Genomic DNA, 20,792 nt, shown 5'->3' with positions numbered 1-20,792 from the left:
ATTGTACCAATGGAACATAATGTAAACAAAGGCGTTCAGAAGGAACCCCCACAATCATTGTATCTGTTACAAGAAGAAATGGGAGAAGAGGAAAAAGGAGAAGAAAAATCAATCAAATTAGAATCCATATTTAAGTATGGCAAAACTAACTTGGCCTACTTACTTAATGAACTGTTAAGTCAAAAATCTGAACAGCATTTAGTCTTTCAACACCACTATTTACTAGACTCGTTGGCTGAGAGGTGGCCCGGTGCTGTACGCAAGCTGAATTACGTACAGACAAGTACGTAATTGCAGTTGCCCCTTTTAGCTTTGAAATGTCTGTATTTATGTAAATCACACAGGACTACCGCTACGTGTGACAGCCTATGGCAGTGCCTAAGAAAAACACCGCAAAGGCACACCAGAGCACACACACGCTGGCTGCGGGTTCCCCAAAGGCCAGTGGCAGTTGAAAGACGGGGCCAGGAAATGACCTGAAGGCATCGCGGTTGTTCACCAGCGCCCCAGTTTCCATTCTCCAAGTTGTACTCTTGGCGTCTGCAGCAGCTGGAGTCTATTCTTTTCATTTCTAAAGGTTACCCGTACAGCAATGTGCCTGAGTCTGTGCGTCAGACCTGTCATTTCAAGCCATCTGCAACATGCTGCTGCTGCTTATTTAAATGTTAACTTGCTCGCTCCTCAAAACATGCAAGAAGGAAGAGAAAGATCATGAACAATTATGTAGAGCTTTGTAAGGCCTTTCTTGCCCACTTCCTTCCACAGACACATAAGATCATCTGAGGAAAATTCTACAGCTCCTGAAGTTACCGTACTTGTATGCTATTTAATTGCTTTAGCTACATTTTTTTTTTTTACCTTTGTTTTAGCGGTGCACTGGAAGCTTATGTCCAATCAGTAAGAACGCGAGAGGGAAAGGAGTTTGCACCAGTCTATCCCATCATGGTTCAGCTGCTGCAGAAGGCGATGGCGACCCTTCAGTGAGTGTACGTGGACAAACCTCCCAAAACAGGGAACAGGCAGTAACACGGTCACGGCTCTTGTGCCACACACAAACTCACGCGTCATGTGAATTATCCCAAATACACAAGCTTTACAATGAAACGTGTTTACCTACTTCATCTATGAAACGTCTGTCTCCTTGCTTTACGTTCACATTACAGGAACTTATTTATACACACAAATTATAAGGAAATTGTACAATTTTTATGTGCTATAAATCTACATCTAATAGAAAAGAATCATTCTTTAGTATTCTCTTTGAATTTAGAAAGGTGTAAAATTAGAACGTACTCAAAGTATTACAGTATAATTGCTGAATATCTCAAATAAGGAAGTAGCTCTTTTCCTACAAGCGTAGTTTTAAACAGTTGAATACATTTTAGCTTTATTCAGAAAAGCGTACTTTTGAAACGCTAGAATCATCAGTTTCCATCTAAAAAAATCACTAATTTTAACACAAGGAAAAATATTTGTAACTAACGTGTTTCTCTATTGCACTGCTGTTTGCTTTGAAATAATTTATATTGATTTCATCTCTCTTTTTGCTTAAACTGTAATAAAGAAGACTGACCATCCAACCCTGAACTCAGTATGTGACATTCTTCAGCAGCTTCCTAAACTAGAAAACATCAAAATATACTTTGGCTGGGTTCATGTAAAGATGTCTATGCGGAACGTGCTCATCTCTGCAGGGCCGTCTTAATGATTAGTTGTCTTCATTTTACACCATACGCAACACCAATTTTTAATGAATTTATTTGAAATAATATACAAGAATATAGTGTGCAAAAATCTTAGGGGCAACATCATGTAGACACGTGTCATAAACTGAAATTTACAGTTGTGATTCTTAAAAAACAAACACACAGCTGTTTAGTACAGGAAAAGCCATGATTGTAAAAGTTCACAGCAGAAGCAATCGTAATCCTAATGCAGCTGCTCTAATTTTAGACAGTTGGAGGAAAAATGAAGTAAAGTGCAAGTGTTGCACGTATAGTTAAGTGCAAAGTTTGCCCCCACCATAAAGATGTCTTATGGCAAAATAAAATATTGTAGAATATGTGGCAAAGACAAAACAGACTTAAAACTATGATGGTGACAATATCGACAGCACCATTTTTCTTGAGATAACGCTATTTATTCGTTTCATCCCGGCCTGGGCCTTTGTTTCCACTGAACAGAACAGCTCTCGCTATTGCCGGCTGGCGCAAAAACGTCTCACCTGCGGATACACGTTGCACACGTGGCAACCCAGGCAGCAGCTCCGGTGCTACATCACACTACGCTCGCCACTTACCACACGTTCCGGGAACTGGTTGGCATCTGGGCAGGCTGGGAAGCTAGAGGCTGATAATACATTTTGCCATTTCAGAAAATCCCAGGTCCCAGAATCTTAATTAATAATATGGTTGTGCAATACATATTAATCAGCAATAAGAATCAATGTATATAAACAGCTGTTACATATTTTAAAATTCCCCTTTTTGTACATTTTCTTTTAAAAATAAACATTTATACACGTCTCCTTCGCCTCTTTCTAAAGTACTTTAGCACCACAGGATATCCATTTTCAAGCCTATATTACCTGATACATATATGAAGTTTGGAAGAAAAATAAGGCAATTTGGTTTAAAATGTTGATAGTTTTAGCTTACTTAATGTTCTATTGTAAAAAGCAAATCTGCACTCATATTAAATCATTTCTGACTCGATGGTGCCAGTATTTTATGGTCATAGAAAGTCACAACAAATAGTAAGACCTTGATCTTGCATCTTCTTCCCATCAAGCAACAGCCATGTTGTAGATGATACAGAGTTAACAGGGAAATTCTGGCTTAATGCTGTTGTGAGCCCTGAGAAAAGAGAAGAGAAAACCAGGTTAGCGGTTACCAAGCAAAGGGGAAGTACATTATCTTCAATCTAGCAACCGCTTGTTACCATCGGTCAGTTAATCAGAAGAAAACAAAAGGTGGAAACATGATTTTTATCCCCTGACCATCAAAAGACTACGAGGACTTCTTTGTCCCAGCCTGGAGTCCACCATCACTTCCTCATAAGGTGACCAAGCCGCAAACAAAATTCTTAGTTCACTGAAGTAAAACGCATAAAAAAGGTACTGCATCCTGCAACACTGAGGTAACAGGTTCTACAGATGGCGTTATCTTGGCCTGAAGACCCGAAGACAACAAGGACAAGCCTACTGCACGGCAGGGCAAGGACACCACCCTGCTTACTAAGGCTGACTATTGCTCTTGGTTATGCACAAACACAGCCATGGTGTTCCTCGGAGCTCAGCTCATCTCGCTGTCCGATGCCCAACCAGAGTAAGTCAGCAGTAGTGTTTTACCTAAACCCACCAGGCAATCTAACAGAAGCTGTCACTGTTGATTAAAATAGACTACAGTGAACAGAAAAACAGCTTGTTCCCAGCAGCTGGGATTTGGTGAAACCTTCTGCAACAAGGGACTGAAAACTCAGCGCCAAGCATGTACAGGAATGAGCAGCAACTCAGTGCTGGGGCATTTCTTATTCCGTCTTAAGGCAGCATTTGCAAACGCTCTTGAGAAAGTCAGCCGTTCACACACGAAAGGAAGGGGGACAATTTGAGGATGAACTCTTAAACCTGTGACACTCACAACACACTCGATGCTCCCACCCAGGCATAAAACGGCTGGTGGAAGGACCTGGCATTCTGTGCACCTCAGCAGATCTTTCCTTCCAACCTACTCTTCCATTTGAACATGCAGGTTGGCAGAAGCTCCTTTTTTGCCATGTTCTCTTTATATGTTGTGTTAGCTTGAAAGCCCTTAATTACCTAATATATCCACCACCAAGCTAGTACATTCCTGCAGACTCTTAAATCGATGGCCTTCTACAAAGCGGAAAACAATTTATTTCCCTAAAGAAGTGACTGTATTGTATTTATTTTACAATTAAAACACGGTAATAAGTGAAAGGGATTAATGGAAAAAAATTAATTTGCTTCCTCTGTAACTTCTTAAGTTGAAAGTAAAAAAGATAGAAAATGGTAAAGAAAAATCTCTTCCTGAAGAAAAAGGAGACAATGACTCAATCGCAATAGAGGAGGATTTTCTGAAAGTTTAAGTGTTTTTGAGGGCAATGGACAGAGGTACAACCTTAACAACTCAGGTATTTCAAACAAAAGGCCACGTGCCCTCCCTCTGCATTTCACCAGCACGCTCGCTTTCAGTCCAACAGAATTCACGGAACTCTCAAAGAACATTCCACGACAGACCTTCTCCTGCTCTGTCTCCTGCCCACTGTCCGAAGCAGTTGGCTACACAGCTCAGGGGGGTAAAATGAAGGTTTGGGCTACTGAGAAAGAAGTAGCAGAGTTTATCCCAAACAAAACCCACTGTAGCTAACGTATGAACACATTTAACTGCATAATGAAAAAGACTGTTTCACAAACATACAGAATTTGTTCTTTTTCGCTTCCAACAGTCAGGATTTAAACGTTTCTGTTCTTCTGCCAAGGCCTTGGCTTCTAGCGTGTACATCCGTCTTTCTTCATTTTTCATTTTCTTCCACCTGTCGCCGAGTATCACACTTATGGCTCTGCAAAATAAATGTTTACAATATGGTCAGGATGGAGTGCTTTTTCCTTTCTTATCTCAGCACTTTAAAGAAGACAAAAGTTAAACGTGGAAATAGACAGAAGAAATCAGCTGTATCTTTAAAAATTTTTTTTTTAAACAATCATGTTTCCCATCATCTTCTCACACTTCTTACAACAGCTAAACAGCTGAGACTTCTGTGTTAGCTGAGCATGGGTGAATGCACATTCTATCATTTCAAAGGTTGTACATTTGAATACGCAGCAACTTGCATAAGCCAGGAAAATAGGGATGTTAAAAAAAACACCACCAAATGGTAACTCGCATTTGCTTTGCTCTACTTTCGTACTAGAAGATCATATGGCAGCTTTGCTGAAAGTATGTTCTCTAATAATTAGGGCAACGATCTGAATATGACCTCAGCCAAACAAATATTTGATTAACTGCAACCCCCTGTGTCTATTTAATAGATGTGTGTAACTTTCTTGACCTTTAATCGCTACTGGGGAGAACACGAGTGGGCGGAACATAGTGGTAAGTTCCCATTCCTATGCAGAAGGAACCATTTGTTCTAACACACCTATCATTATTTCCAGAAGCTGAATGCTTTTCCTACTTCTTGTGAACTTTATGTCTCTTGGCCAGTATTTCCCCATGTTATCATGCCATATTGCTTAACTGCACACCCGAATGTTAGATCAATATTCCATTAAAGCTTTCACTCCATCCTTCAGCTGAATGAAAATCTCTAAACAACAGCTCTTTTATCAATGACAATTACTGAACTACTGAGGAGGTATGCTCTGCCTTCAGATTACAGTGAGCTTTAAGAAGGCGGCGTATACAAGTAAGTACTCTGCTTTACCCTATTAGGAAGTTCTTGCTGGCAGCAAAGCTATTCACAGGCTTTCTAACAGAATTGAGGAGAGCAGCGTGTCATCAACCATTTCCATAGCGTTTCACATACGACAATTCTCAAGGCTTTTCTGCACCATACCAACAAGAAAGTGGCCTTAAATTCTGCAAGACTCTGTAGTTTCCATGCTTTTCTGTCCAAATTAAGAACCAGTATCTTTGGTCTGTCATCAGAAGTAAACACACTCCAGTTTCATTAGGTTTTTAATGTTTTGGCAGTATCGAGAGGCAAATCAACAGCATCAGAAACCTGTCTGGTTTTGGTCACCAGTTTGTACTGGGTCACTCATACCCCCAGGGAAGAACACAGTGACCCTGAGACAGCAGGTTTGCTAAAAAAACCTTTACATTTCCAAATAAAAACACACTATGAAATCTTTGTATTTCAAATGCAAAACTGTCTCTGTATTTTATACCTCCAGAGAAAAAAACTGCACGAAGGCACTGAAAGTGAGTACAGATCTGTACGTTTCAAAAAGCTTGAAAAATCTAATGCAGAGACAAAAGCTCCATTTCTCCAAGGAACTGCTTCTATAAGCGAACCACTGAGACTGAAAAAAGATGTGTACAGAGAATTTCCTGACATAATCACGCCTGATTCTCCTGCCCAGAAACAAGTAAGAAAAAACTGACCCCACTGCACCGCTGCCTGAGGCGCCCTTCACCTCATCAGAACCTGGCGGTGCTCCGTACACTGCCTTCCTCCTCTTAAAATGCTGGTAAGATACCTGACAACATTTTAGCAACAGACTAAGGTGCAGGGTGTAATTTATACTGCAGTTAATTCCAAAGAAATTGTCAAGCAGTAGCTAAGAATGCCTGGAGTTTACCGCGTAATTATGTTCATCACGAACAAATGCTGTTAATAATTTAGGTGATTTTCTTCCTCTTTAGAACATACTCCTCAAATTATTCAAGTCTTGCTGAAAGCACAATCAAGTCCAACTACGGTTACAGTGAGAACACCTAGAAAAGAAACAAGTGCTGCCCTAACACCAGTTTCTCAAGTACGGTCTTACGGTCCACGGTGTTTTTAAGTATCATGTGAGTGTTGACTTGCGTTTTGGATGTTTACAGCTCGCTATCTTGTTGATGAGGCTTGTTGTTGACAAGGCTTGAGCTACAATCTCTCACTACAGACCGTTTAACTCACAATACCTCAAGTTCTGTCCCTTCTTACACGTAATCTGAAAACGACACATACTTGCATTTAAAAAACGTAAGAAAGAGTTGCCTCTGAACTGCTAAATTAATAAATGCCCCAGCAGTCCTTAAGCAACAGTAGCTGAATGCCTATAAAATCGATTATCACTAACTCTTATGATTTCTTCTGTACTGTATTTTGTGGATGCCAAGAAACTGCATCCAAAGGCACTGCCTTCCAATCGGGACAGTGAGCCGGCAGTGCGCTCCTAGGCTTACTTGTAACCTTGTCATCACTTTCCTTCGAGCTAAACCTGCTCACTGAAATATTCTACTTATTTTCACATCTATCCAGCTGCAGCTCCAGTTCACTGCATCCATTTGAAATAGCATTTTAAGTTAAATATGTAAGCATCATGTAGCTGACATTCTGTTCAGTTTCTCATTGATAGCTGCAACGAATTTGAAGGCAGCAGATCTGCTTCACTGAAATTACTACAAACATTGCAGAACACCACTGCCAGGACACGCAAGACTGGCGGGGATTTAAGGATGGGTTATTTGTATGGCAGGATTTTATTTCTCAATGCCAGTTACAGCCTCCTTACTAGAACATTATGAAATAGCCAAAGCCCTGTCACCTTTAGTTTTTACCAGATTTAGTACCACAATTTTTATGTGATAATGCAATTTTTACAGTAACATTTTTCAAAATGCTATACGCATAAAAAAATCAATTATAATATCAGTGCATGTTCATGCTGTTTAGCTTATATTTAAATATGCAGAATTAGCACAGAATATTAAGATTATTTAAAACATATATAATGGACGTCATTTAAAAAAAAACATGTTTAGACATGAACATGCAGATAGATTAAAAATATAACAACCCAGCAAAGAACCTTCCCCCAAACACACAGTCATACGACCCTTCCTGCGAGTTTCAGCAGATTGTTCAATGCTTTCAGGACAAGTAAAATTTGGCAGTGTACTGTCTGGATTAAGATCTTTCAGGTATCATCACAATCCCAACTCCGTTATTCAATATGATAACCAGACTGAGAATAAATCATAACAACTTCACTGAACAATCTGCAATGTTATGTCAAGACTTAATTAGAAGAATCAGAGATTGCCTTTTTCCACTACAACACATGAGCAGAGAGCCTGGTACTTTTCTTCCCATGAACACTTCTCGTCAGTGTAAACAAAGACTGTATTTGTGATTCTGGGGGTGCACATATATACATATGTCAGCTGCTTCACCCAAATGCTTTCTCAGAAGGTCAGTTTGCCAAAAGTGGCTTGTGTCAAATTTATTGAGTACTGTAAATATTTAAAGTCCGCCCAGAAATTAAGCTTTACATCAACATCTTTCAAAACTTGTTCTTAAAGCAATATGTACACATTTTATTTCAAATGCAAAATGTAGTCCACTTTAAATTTAAAGGTGGACACAGACATCCTGCTGGCTCACCAGTAATAACAAAACTAGAATTTTATACCATTACCTGTTGTCTTTCCCTGGATACATCTGAGTATATTCAACTCTGTATTTTTTGGCAAAAAGCATGAAGGCATTCATTGGTCTTTTGCACTTGTTTGGAGAAGTGGCACTCACAGTACTTGCAGTCCCTGAGCTGTGGCTTTTGCCAGCTTTACTGTACAAAGAACTGGAGGAAAGATGTGACGATGCAGTAGGCGCACAGTTTTTACTACTGCTTTCTGATCTCTCAGCATCTTGATTGTTCGATCCTCCACAAGACAGAGAAGCGCGACGCTGGCGAGCCATGCTGCTTAGCACATAAACTGCAGAGGAATCCATTGGTGTAAAATCGTAACTACAAGAAAAAGACATACCATAAAACAATCACGTAATTTTCATGTAAAATCTCTAAACAGCTGTTTACTCTTTATCTGTACTTAATTTCTAGTACTCTTATCTTTTGTGTGACATAAGGAAACTGTGCTTCATGCAGATGTCAATGAAAAAAAAAATAAATTTGGCAGATGAATTAATAGTTTTTTCAATGCAATAGCAGATAGCAACTTTGCAAGACCTGCTGTGTACTATCAACTGCCCAGCTGTACGTCAATTAATTATACACTGCCTTCAAATTTCATCCTCTTTTGAAATCACCTTCGTTCTTTCTTTCTGCTTCTGTTCTTACCATAAACCAAATGTGGTCAGTGCTTGCTATGTACCGAAGGGGACAACTGATGTGGGGAGAATGAGTCGTGAGTTCATTTGCAGATATATTTAATCACAAATATGAAACCATTGTATGAAAATAAATTATGTTATATACACTATAAGTAACTCCTCTAGGCAGTTATATATTATTTTACAGACAAACTTTCCACTGAGATTTAAAAATTGCTTGAAGACCTATGACGTTGCATACTATTTGATTCAAAGCTGACAGACGTCTGCCCTCTAGTGACAAAAATGTGAGATTCCTCGGTATTTCAAGTATTTCAACAACTTAGATGAGTTGTTTCCATACAATTTAGATCTCCAAATATTATAAATTGTTATAATTTTTTGTTGACCAGCAACTACAAGTAACCTCTAACTGCTACAGAAGTTTAATTCCACAATATTTGTTACCATCTCCAAATGTGTGCAGATCAGGCTAGAAACCACAGGCTTACAACGTCTTTAGCATGTTGCATGGGGAAAACACACTTCTAAAGATACTACTTGATCATAAATCTAAAACACTAAGTTATCACCACAAAATAAACACAAAATGTATATAAATCTAAGGCTCCTCTCACCCGCTGCTCAATCTGGCTATAGCTGCATAATTTATGGCAAAAATATGAGCTTTGAAGAGCGTTTTCCCAAGCACAAAGCAGAACCACTAGCGAGGAAACACTGCAAGTGGCAGCGCAGACCCCACCTGCGCAGGCAGCCCCTTTCTCTGGAATGGAACTAAAAGCAAAGGTGGAGCTTGAAGGGTTGTCTCCAAAATCCCTCAGAAAAGTAAAAAGCAACAAAGAAGGGACAATGCCGACAACCTTGCAGGCAAGTTCACAAGAGAATGGAACTCTCTGTTCCACAAACAGTCCAGCACCCTTCCTATCCCTAATCTCCTTCCCATAACACAGCAACAGGGTTTTGTTTTATAATTTTTCTGTCCCGTTAACCACAGCTGCTGCCGCATGCTCTTTTCTCAGTGACTTCCTTCCTTTTGCCCAGAAAGACAGACAAGAAATCTGAAGTGGCACGGCAGTATTCAGCTGGGCTGCAGGATGAGTAAGAGGCCAAAAGTCCAGTTTCTTCAGTGACATGTAAATATAACGATTCTAACAGCTCTCTAGATAGGCAGTTCAGAACAGGAAGTATTAAAAAGAAAAAAACCCAGACAGCAAATGAGTGAAGACAAGCAATTTGAACTCACTCACTATCCCAGACTGAAATCATACAAGCGCTCCTAGGGCTTGAACTGCAAACAGCGTTTTAAGTAATTTTTTTCTATTGTGGAAAAAAAAAAAAAAACCAAAAAGCAATCGGACGAAAAACAAACGCTAAAAAGGAGCTAACATCGTAGGAGAAGACAGATTCTAATAAATCTAGAAATCTTAAAATAGTATGGAAAAATCTTTGTAAGTAATACAACCTTAGAATCTTAGAATAATTTATGTTGGACAGGACCTCTGACGATTATCTGGTTGAAAATCTTGCTCAAAGCAAGGCAAACCTCAAAGTTAATCAAACTTTCAAGTTAGGTAAGGCTGACATATTAGAAAAGAATCACAAAAAGCAGAATATACAAAAATAGTAAGAAGTAATAGCACATGCATTAATTACTAAGAAACTACTCAGATAATTCAGGCACATAGCTGTGTGTGAAGCACAAGTTAACAGCTGGCAAACATATTATTGTGGGAAAACTGTACTAGGTTCTTCAAACATAACCCACTTTACCTGAAGAATTTATACAGATAATACTTATTTTTTACTGCTTTATCTAATCTGTCTTAAACTAGCATAAACAGGGGCTGAAAAGTTATTCCACTCCAAGATATTACTTTGCAGTTTAGAAGAGCACGTAATTACACAGCTTTCCTGGTATCCAGTTTTCGTTTTTCCCTCTCATTTGTCTTGTATTACCAGAAGTAGTCTCTCTTTGCTCTACATAATACTTCAAATTCTTGTAGACTTAAGGTGCCTACTCATTAAATACAAAAACCACTGAGGCCACTTTATCCAAAAATTACCTTTTAAATGTATCAAAAACACCTGAATCATCAAAGTTAATGGCATCAGGGTGTCCAGGAGGTAGACACAGATCTCCAAGATGCATTTCACAGCATGGAATGCCATGCTGTACCACAGTCAAGCTTGGATAAAAAGATGACCAACCTGAAGTGGTAAAGAGTTAAATTAGACAAACGGCCAAACAATCTCTCTAGTTCTTAACTGGAGCAATCCTATAGCTCTAAATGATATCATTTTATAAAAATGTTCCAATGTCATTTCTTTGACCCAAAAGAAAAAACAGGAACACTTACTCAGGGAATTTTTACTGTAAATAGTTTATTTTTATCTCAAATAAAATCTCATTCTAGCAAAAAAAGTAAACAAAATCTGGAAATTTTATCATCACAATTTTCATGTTTAGCAAGTGAGAAAAGCCTCCCTTATTTGCAGCCTTCCTTTCTCCCCCCCAATTTTTCTGTTTTCCTGAGCTCCATTTATATACTTCACCAAATCTTTCCTCATGCAGTGTTTCTGTAGCTTTACAGTTTTGTTTGTTCAAATTCTGGACTTCTTTACAAAGATAGTCAATTGATTCTACAACACTGCTCTTACCAATTTCTTGAGCAACATGGGACGCCAATAAAATCTGCAACCACTTTCTAAGAATATTTTAATATACAACCAAGTGTACTTGTAGTATTTCATACCTTTATTTTTAACATAAAATGGATGATCGAGTCTGCATTCTACTGTAAGCAAGCCGTCTTCCACTGTGCCAGGATCAAAAGTCAACTTCAGCACTGACTCACCAAAGGAAATACTTTCTTCATGAGAAATTAACTTCAAACCATCAGAACCATAGCCCTGTAAACGTACGTACGGTTCAGAATTTTTCCCCCCAGAAACGCATATACCTGTGTATACTATACGTATATATTCATCATCTTACATTATATTAAAAAATACCAACATTCTGAGTACTCTCACAAGAATAGAGACGATGTAACATTCAAAACATACCTAAATGAATTCAGTTCAAATGCTTTACAGCAAGGTACTCAAGCAGTACAGTGATCAGCTCTAGGTAAGTTCGGTATAAAAGTATTTTCCTGAGACAGTAATTAAAGGCACATAGATAAGAAACTAAATATTGCACTACAGGTATTAAAATTAACGTATTGGAACTAACAGCTACCTTGTAAGGACTTGCTGGGAGATTTTCCTCTTTTCCACAGCCTTCAGATCTTGCAAAGTCTTCAACATCCTGCCACTCTTTATTGCGTCCTTTGTGAAAGCACAAACGAGAGCCTAACAGATTTTTTCAAGCAAAAAAAGAGAAAAGCTTAGTGTTATGTAAAAAAGTCTCTGTTACAAAAAAAAAAGAAAAAGGCGTCAAGAGAAAACATAGTTATTCAACAATATATGTTATTTTACCTTTTAGAAAACAATGCCAAACAGTTGGGGGCCAGGAATGGCACCATCCTAAATCATCATCATCTGAAAGTGATGACATGCAGAAAATGCCAGATTCTGATTCACTATTCGCCTATTAAAAAAAGCAAAGTGTGTTGAGATTTTATTGTGTAAGATTTTAGGGTTGGTCTTACACATCTTTAGACATATTCTCTAATTTGCATCTATAACATAATTTTGCCTTAAATACTAATAGGAATGTAACATGAAAACAAAGATTCAAGGAACGCAGTAAATGTGAACGAGTATTTTAATCTCCTTTCCTTGAAATGTTCTATCCTGAAATTTTTGGTTTTCATCATCTGAGGTTCATTAGGGCATTCATAGATCACCTTAGATTTAGGTGTAAGCATTTTACACGCTATCATTCCTTGGTCATTTACAGAACCACTCAAAGCACATGTTATTCTATGGTCAAATTACTGGAAAGCTGTAGAGCCACGTCTGCTCTACATAAATCACTGGGGAAAACTCCCATGTTTCTAACAGACAAGTTTCAGACACAAATTAATACATAGGAAAGGGAGAGGCAGGACTGACAGTTTTTGTGCTAAAAGAAGATGGTTCCGTACTTCCTTTTTGAGATAGCAAATTCAGTTAACACAGCTTTTAAAAGCTTGCTACAGAAGGAACTACAAGAGAAGCAGAGCTTTTTAAGATTGTGACTGTTTCACAAAAAAGCGGACTCCATGATGTAGCACTACAAGCCCACTCTGTTTGGTAAGAAGAAAAGTAATAGAAAATCTAGCTTAAGCAGAAATGGTATTAGAACTAAACAGATGATTTTTTAAAACTAGTTTCTCGTTTCAAAAAGCTTACCCCATTACTCACGCAGCTTTGTTTATTTTAGAAATGTTTCAGAACAACTCACCCTTTCATGTCTGACTGGTGTTTCATCCAAATCATTCTTGGAGAAGTTAGGATCATTCTTTGAGGATCCTGGTGGAGGACGTGCATAGGAATGTAAACTTTTGCTTGTAGCTATTATGTGAACAGGAGATGATCTACAATAGAAAAATGTATTTTAAAATATCTCAGATTAAGGCAACACAAGACTTGTCTGCCATTACTCTAAAATGCTTTTATTTAACAAATATTTCTGTTTCCATGAGCTGAATACCAAATAAACACACACCAATATTCAAATGGGATAATTAAAGGGTGCAAGCTCAGGCAAAGGAAGCATTTGGCATAACTCCTGCATAAATTCTATATACCACCCAAATGACAGTATTACCTCCACATCGGCATCTTCTTGTCACAATGCTAGAGTTTTTACAAATATCTTGAACTGAATACCCCATTCTTAGAGTACATAAAGACATCTGCTCTGTCCTAATGATTAAATCCCAACTGCATTACTGTTAACAGTACTGCATTTAATTTTCTTACTATAAACCTAAGACCAAAGCCACAGAATAGAAGGTGAAGCCCAGAAATTTCTAATTTCTGCTTCTTACAGCCTTATGGAATCTACAGATCACAAATCTGTAACAGTATCAATAAAAAAAAATACATTGCATTAAATTTCCAATTAGTTCTTTTAAAAAAATCTAAAGTCACTGCACTAGTAAGTATTAAGAATTTAACGTAACAAATTCATCTTAATTTTTCATCTGCTGCTTCACATGAGGTAGATGCCCATAATTTCTAAGCCTTCTGTGGTTAGGCAATGTCCTTATACCATCCTACCTCATTCATAGCCGGCAAGTAAGCAGCTTTTGCAACAGGCTCTGAAACGAGTCCTGTGCAATCTTCCGCATAAGGGTAAAGTTCCTATACAGAAACATCAAAAATAGGGCTCCAGTCCAAAGTCAGAGTGTGTGAAGAGCAAAGGAAATGTTTCTGGAAACATAATATTACAAACCATAGAGTTCGAAATTGAAATGAATGTCAGTACCTGTTATAAAAAGAGCACTGCATCAGAGGACTCTGAGGACTTGTGGCTATATTTGCTAATTCTGTCAACCAGTTCACCCCATTCTCACAAGAATAAGCACTTTCTGAATTGCTGTTTGAGGTATGTTGGCTCCATGAAGGCCTTGAACGTTCCTGATGTGAAACATCGGCACCAAGCTGGAAAAGTGCAGGTGGGGTAGAATCCGTCTGCACAGCCTGTAGCTCAGGAAGATCATCTATGAACAGAGGCACGAATTACCATAATTATAGGCACTGATAAATTCTAGTTCACACCAAATCTTCCAAATAAAAATAAAAAAGGAACCACAATGAAGTAACTGATTTTATTTTCTCATACCACAATTACCAGCATTTCACAAATCCTGTTCATAATACTGACAAAATGGCCACAGAAATAATCACGCCTCTAGTCTATTATAAATTCATACAAGCAACTTAAGAAAAACATTAAGTAACTAGATAAAAATGCAGTTCTGGTTTTAAAGTTTCTACTAGACTGACTAGTTTACACAGAATTGTACTTCAGAATTATGAAGTATATGTACTTCAGTTACTACATAAGAGTAATTGTAGTTCAGAATTATGAAGTATTAGTAGCAACATGCTTCACTAAAATACTAAAACATTCAACAAAAGGCAACTAAATTAATCTGTCCTAGCAGATGTGACACTAAAAATTACCAACATCAGGGCTGCACCAGGTAAAAAGTTTTCCATGTTTCCACCAGGGAACTGGAATTAAATACAACTCAGAAGTCACGAACGCTGGGTATACAGCCTGGTAGGGGTGAATTCCTATCAATAATCTACACCTCTCACATGTTAGACAGAACAGCAGAAGAGAGCCCAGCTTATTAACAAAACCCTGTGTTACATGCTCTCATGTAACTAAGCACTATTATTCTTCATCACCCCATGACTTCAATTAAATGTGTTAATATTTCATTGATTATATCAATACTTTCTAACGTACATGCTATTTTCTTCATTATGTAAGAACTGAAGTTAAATGTCCCTCTAGCCCAGAATCTCTATTTGCAGCTGATCTAAAGCAGCACTATTTCCCTTTAGAAGGAGCTCTTGAGCTTTCTGTTTATTACTCTTGTGCCAAAAAAAGTTCCTCTGGAGATTAGAAGCAAAAATTTGTAGCTCTGAGTTCAAGAACACAACTAAGTCAACAGGCTAGTGTGCCAGAACTTGAAATGGGTTACAGGGGAAAGTGACTGCAAAATAAGACCTTCAGATGTCTCAATTCACTATCATATTCCCTGCCCTACTTAGGTTAAAAATGTCTAATCTCATTCAGTCAGCTTCCAATAATTTCACTATAGGAAAACTACAACAAACTTCAGAATTTGGCTTCTTCTGAAAAAGTCACGTTATTTACCAAGTTCCATGTGTTCATCACAGGATGCATATCCAGGAGAAGAGGGCAGGTTTTCATTACACTTCAGCAACTCCAGTGACTCATTCATCCCGGAAGTTCTCTTGTCCACTACCAGGAGGAGTTTCTGAACTGCATTAGGCATTTGATTTGTCTTCACTTCCCACACCATGTTAGGATGCTCCAAAGTATCTGACTTTAAAGAGACAAAGGTTAAAAATCTGTATACACATAAAGTGTTTGACGTTGCATCTGACAGGCTACTTCCATTACCAGAACCCTAAATCCTCCATAATCTGTTGAGAATCACAGCATAATTCAGCTTGAAAGGGATTTCTAGAGATGAGCTGGTATGATCCCTGCAGAAAGCAGAGCCAACTGTGAAGTTAGATGAAGCCGCCTGGGGCCCTGGCCACTTGTGTCTCTGCTGTCTTGAAGGATGGAGATCCCCTGACACTTCCCAAGAACCTGTTTCAGTGACCATTCTTGCTGTAAAGAAGTTGCTCCTTATGCGCAGTTTGAACTTCCCTTGCCACAGCCTGTGCTCATTGCCTCCAAGAGTCTGGGGTCATCTCCTCAACCACCACTCAAGCCAAGGTAAACAACATTGACTTGGGACCCTGAGCCAAGAAGGCAATCAGACAGGTCAGACACGATCTGCCTTTGGTTAATCTGTCCTGGCTATTTCCAGTCACCTTCTTGCCTTATAAGAGCCAGGACATGGCTGTCAGGAGGTTCTGCTCCACGATCTTCCACAAGACTAAGCCTGTAGTTTCCCATCCTCCTCCTTGAAGCCAGGTGTGACATTCTATTTTTTACAGTTATTGGAAGCCCTCCCACCACCAAATCCATTGCCTTTTGGAGACCAGCCTCACAACACTGGCCAGCTCCCCCTGACGCATCCTACCCGGTCTCACAGAATTGGCCTGCCCCAAACTTGCTCTTCCTCTACCACGGACAAACAAGTCCCTTGCTCTGTCAGATGTGTGTTGCTAGGCCCAGGGACTTGAGGAACCTGTGAACAGGCCTTGCAAATAAAGACCAAATCAAAGAAGATGGCATCCTCAACCTTTTGACACTAGGTCTCCTACACCATTTAGCATCAGGCACACATTTTCCCTATTCGCCCTTTCAGCACTGACGTATCCACAGAAGCCGCCTTCACTGCCCTTCACATCCCTTGCTATCTCCCAACTCTAGGTATAGCCTCAAACACATCTGACTGCTAACATCCTTAACTGTCTTGTAAACAGAAAGAAAAAGAAGTCTCTACTGGTAGATTTCACTGCAGTTCTGTTTCCCCAAATCCCAGTACTGTCACATTTATACCGAAAGAAATATTGTTAATCACCTTCAGCAGTCAGAGAACTCTGTGATTATTCTACGCAACCACTGCCTCTAAAAGCCGGAAAACAAGGTTATCCAGCCTTCAGTAATTCGGTTATCTACTGGTTTTTTTAGACGATGATGAATTAAAGCTACCATAACATGATTACCTTGTACTTTAATGAAGTGTCATTGAAAAAGTAATCGTGAGTCCCTCACAAAAGAGCAGAAAACACAGCTTAGAACGAAAGGAAATCTGAAAGGCCTACCACATGCATGTCCACTAAGTAAGCTATCATGCGCTACATTAGAGAAATACAAACAATAGCTAAAACCAGTCTAATGTTGTCATGTGAAACAGTAAGCCTATCATCCTAAAAGTTGCCTTAGTGTAATGCACAAAAAGCCATCTGATAACAATTATGAAAAACCCCCAGCTTGATTTTAATAAATGGTTAAATTGTGTATATACAGCCAACGTTAACAATATTCCATGGTTTTACTCATTCTACGAATTTGTTTAATTCATTTTGTAGCTTATCCTGTATATAATATCGTTCAAACATAAACCTTTGAATTACTTACTGGTCCTACCAGAAAAGGCCTGACCTAAGCAGTAAACTTCTTTTACTGGAAAATTTCTTAACTTTCTCAACTCCTAATCTTTCAAATACATGCAAAACTTACATAAATTTGCATTCCAAACATAAAAAGATGTTTGATTCTACTCAAATGGCACTATTACAAAAGCCACAACAGTGCAATTCTGATTTTAAGGAGGTGGAAAGGGAAGGTAAGAGAAATGAAAATATACAATCAAATAAACTATCAATGGCATATGTATTTCACCTCTAAGAAGCATCTTTAATGCAAATTATTCCTTCATCACCCATAACAGACAGTAAAATTACAGAACACCCCAAGAGCAGAAAGCTCATTCATTTCTGAACTCTGTACTCAGTAGTGCAGGTCAGGAACTTGATGATTATCTCCAAGTAATCAACTCTGAAAAGCCACTCTTGTTTTTCTAGCTTGTCTGCGTCCTTCCTCCTCCTCCTTCTGCCTTGTTTTCCCCTCTATTTTCTCTCTCTCTTCCTTTCCCATTTTCCTGCCAAAATTAACAAGCTGATTTATTTTGGGAACGTTACCTTCTCCTTCCTTCCTGCCAGCTGCCAAGATTTGAAAGTACCTGTTCTGGTAGCCTAACAGACCGAAGGTCAGAGATAAGGTACAGATACAACACGCTGGTCTGACAAGGAAGATACTTGTTTGAGAAACGAATTGTTCTTCCAAGTCACAAGAATTTCTCGAAACCAAAGCCACTCGTGTACAGAAGCCAAAAAATCCTCTAACAAACAAATTCAAAAGAAAAACAAAAAAACATGCCCAACTTTACTTTTCAATTTTCCTATTCTACTTGATTAAAGCCTGCTTGGGACATCATGTGCTTCTCTCTTGTCCTCAGCCTTTCGATGTTTTGGAACACTAAGGGAATGGTCATTAGTTAGCTTGTAAAGACTTTTTTTTAATTCAACTTCATGTTCAAAACTTGTTGCGACAGATGTTTTCTAGAAGCATGCTTCACAGGACTGTAATTACTGCCATTTTCTTCAGAGGCTAAATGAATTTATTTACGAATTAGTGCTTTAGAATAAGTCAATTTATCACGCTGAAACAAACGGCAATGTTAACAAGGAGCCCATTAATGAAAACATGTCTATTTTTGAGGGACGAAAATAAATTTGGGACGAAAGTAAACGGGGACTGTGGCAGAGAAGGGGTTCAGCAGGAACTCTGCAGCACCCACCCAAACCGCGCTGGGCCGGAATGCCAGGGTGGAAATGCTTCCCGTGGTTTTTACTTCTGGTATTTGCCTTCCCCCAGCCTACCGCCGAAGTCTCCGGCAAGCTCTACGCCTGCAGCAATTCACGGGATGGAGTTTAATAGGGAGAACAGCTTCTCCAAGCAAAACACAGCGTACTGGCAAGACGGGCTCTACACCCGGGACTCGTGCTGGCACGGCGGCTCCGATGGCGGATCCTCGCTCCGCAGCCCCGACTCGCACGGCTCTGCCAGGAACGGGCCGGGGAAGCAGAGCCCAGCGCATGATTCACGCTGTTTGTGCACACACGGCCCCTTCGCATGACAGCGGCCGAATCGACTCCGCTGGCGGTCGTGTGTCGTACCCCCACGCCGGCGAAACGCAGAACAAACATCGCGGCTGCGGTTACATCGGGAAGGTGTTTACAGCAAAACCCCCGGGGCGGCGGCCCGGCGGGGAGCCCCTGCCCCAGACGGTCCCTCTCCCATTGCGCCCCCCCGCCGCGAGGCCGAGGCCGCACCCGGGAGCACGCCCCCCCCCCCCCCCCCCCCGCGTCATGTGATCCCCGCCTGGACGCTGCCCTTGTTTATAAACTGCTGCCGCCAGCGCGCATGCGCGCAAGACCCCATTCATTCACAACTGCGTAACAGCCCGGCCTGGCCGGGGGGAAGCGGCGGGGGCGTCCCCCCGCACCGGCCCAGACACCCCCCGGGCCCCGCAGACACCCCTCTACCCCCGGGCGGCACCGGCAGCCCCGGCGCGGGGCTCACTCGGAGACAAGTTTCCCCCCCCTTCTTCCTCCTCTCCCCAAGCAGCCGCTGCTCCCCGCGGCGGGGCAGAGCGCCCTCGCTCCGACAGAGCGGGGCAGGCGGGCGGCTCCCCGGGGAAAAAGGGGAGGGGGGAGACGGCACACGGACGGGGGGAACACCGGCTCTATTCCGCTCGTTTTCGCGGTCTGGCGCCGCAGCGGAAGGGCCCCAAGGCGGGGCCGGCACCCCGCGCACCCCACGGCTGTTAGACCCAGCTCCGCCGGACCGCTGAGGGAAGGCGCCCGGTAAACAATGTCCCGGCTGCCGCCGCCGCCACAAACCACGACCCAACGGCCCCCTCAGCTCGGCCCGTGGCCGCCGCCGCTCCTCTCCGGCCCGGGGTGACCCGTCCGCCCCCCGCCGCGGCCGCGCAGCCCCCCAGAAACGGCAGCTCCAAACTTTGTAGCACTTACCAAACCCGTCGCCATTACCGAATTCCCCTCGTCTCCCCCCCCACCCCCGCCTCCTCCCCACAGCGGAGTCCCGCCCGAGCCCGGCCATCCTCGGTCGCCGAGTGGTGGAAGACGACGTTGCTCAAGACGCAGCCGCCTCCTATTGGCTGTCTGGCCTGTCTATCAGGAATCCGCCCAGAGGGCGGACATGTTTTGACTCTCCTGCGCAGCGGATTGCACCGCGCTGCACGTCAATCATTCCCGGCCAGCGCCCCGATTGGCCAGCGCCCCCGCTGTCTCGCCGAGGGGCACTCTGGGGGCTGTAGTCTTCGCCATGGCCGTCGCCTGCCAGCTTGGTCGCGCTCGGACGACAGCTCCCAGCGTGCCCCGCGCGGCGCTCGGCCGATAGTAAACAAGAGTCACAAGGACACGTGTACGGCGCCGCCGCTCCGCCCCCGGCCGGGCCCCACCGAGACAGCCCGGGCGCCCGCACCGGGGCTGCCGCGGGGCCGCCGGCGGAGCCGGAGGAGAGGCCGCCCCGCCCGCCGGGCCCGGCTGGCTCCCGGAGCGCCGCCGGGCCGGGGGAGGCGCGGGCCCCGAGATGGCGGCGGGGCGCTGACTCACGGCATCGGCCTGGGATGGGTGACCGGGCACCCGGCTGGTGCCGGCCTGTGGCGACCCCCCGGGGGGTGGGGGACAGTGATTTACCGGCCATAATCGTCAGTCCGAGTCGCTGGCGGAAAGCGGGGCCCGGTCGCCTGTCGCCAAATGCCGAGAGCGGGCAGGGGAAGTCGGTAAAGGTCAGAGGATGAGTC

General features: G+C 41.8%; 2 protein-coding genes across 5 annotated transcripts in view; one reads left to right on the top strand and one right to left on the bottom strand.

Moving 5' to 3' along the window:
* COG5 (component of oligomeric golgi complex 5) overlaps positions 1 to 2,525 on the top strand; it is a 192,520-nt gene extending 189,995 nt beyond the window's left edge. The window contains exon 22 of the mRNA XM_074579552.1: positions 870 to 2,525. Within this exon, the coding sequence (XP_074435653.1) occupies positions 870 to 984 (115 nt within the window). The 3' untranslated portion in view covers positions 985 to 2,525. The remainder of the gene's footprint in view (positions 1 to 869) is intronic.
* Positions 1,741 to 20,792, bottom strand: HBP1 (HMG-box transcription factor 1). Of its 4 annotated transcripts, none has more exons than XM_074579874.1 (11): positions 20,686 to 20,792; positions 15,632 to 15,824; positions 14,225 to 14,459; positions 13,196 to 13,328; positions 12,286 to 12,397; positions 12,047 to 12,159; positions 11,559 to 11,715; positions 10,869 to 11,013; positions 8,153 to 8,482; positions 4,440 to 4,581; positions 1,741 to 2,855 (listed from the first exon to the last, which is right to left on the bottom strand). In XM_074579874.1, the coding sequence occupies exons 2-11, from the start codon at positions 15,798 to 15,800 to the stop codon at positions 2,838 to 2,840; spliced, it is 1,554 nt and encodes a 517-aa protein (XP_074435975.1). In that variant the 5' UTR covers positions 15,801 to 15,824; positions 20,686 to 20,792; the 3' UTR covers positions 1,741 to 2,837. The 4 variants fall into 4 exon arrangements, with proteins under 4 accessions (XP_074435975.1, XP_074435787.1, XP_074435878.1 ...); XM_074579686.1 differs by lacking the exon at positions 20,686 to 20,792 and adding an exon at positions 19,999 to 20,074; XM_074579777.1 differs by lacking the exon at positions 20,686 to 20,792 and adding an exon at positions 19,999 to 20,034 and having other exon boundaries at positions 15,632 to 15,820.

This window comes from Larus michahellis, chromosome 1 (genome assembly GCF_964199755.1).
Source record: "Larus michahellis chromosome 1, bLarMic1.1, whole genome shotgun sequence".
In the NCBI taxonomy this organism is placed as follows: Eukaryota; Metazoa; Chordata; class Aves; order Charadriiformes; family Laridae; genus Larus; species Larus michahellis.
This window is presented reverse-complemented; position numbering and strand designations above follow the sequence as displayed.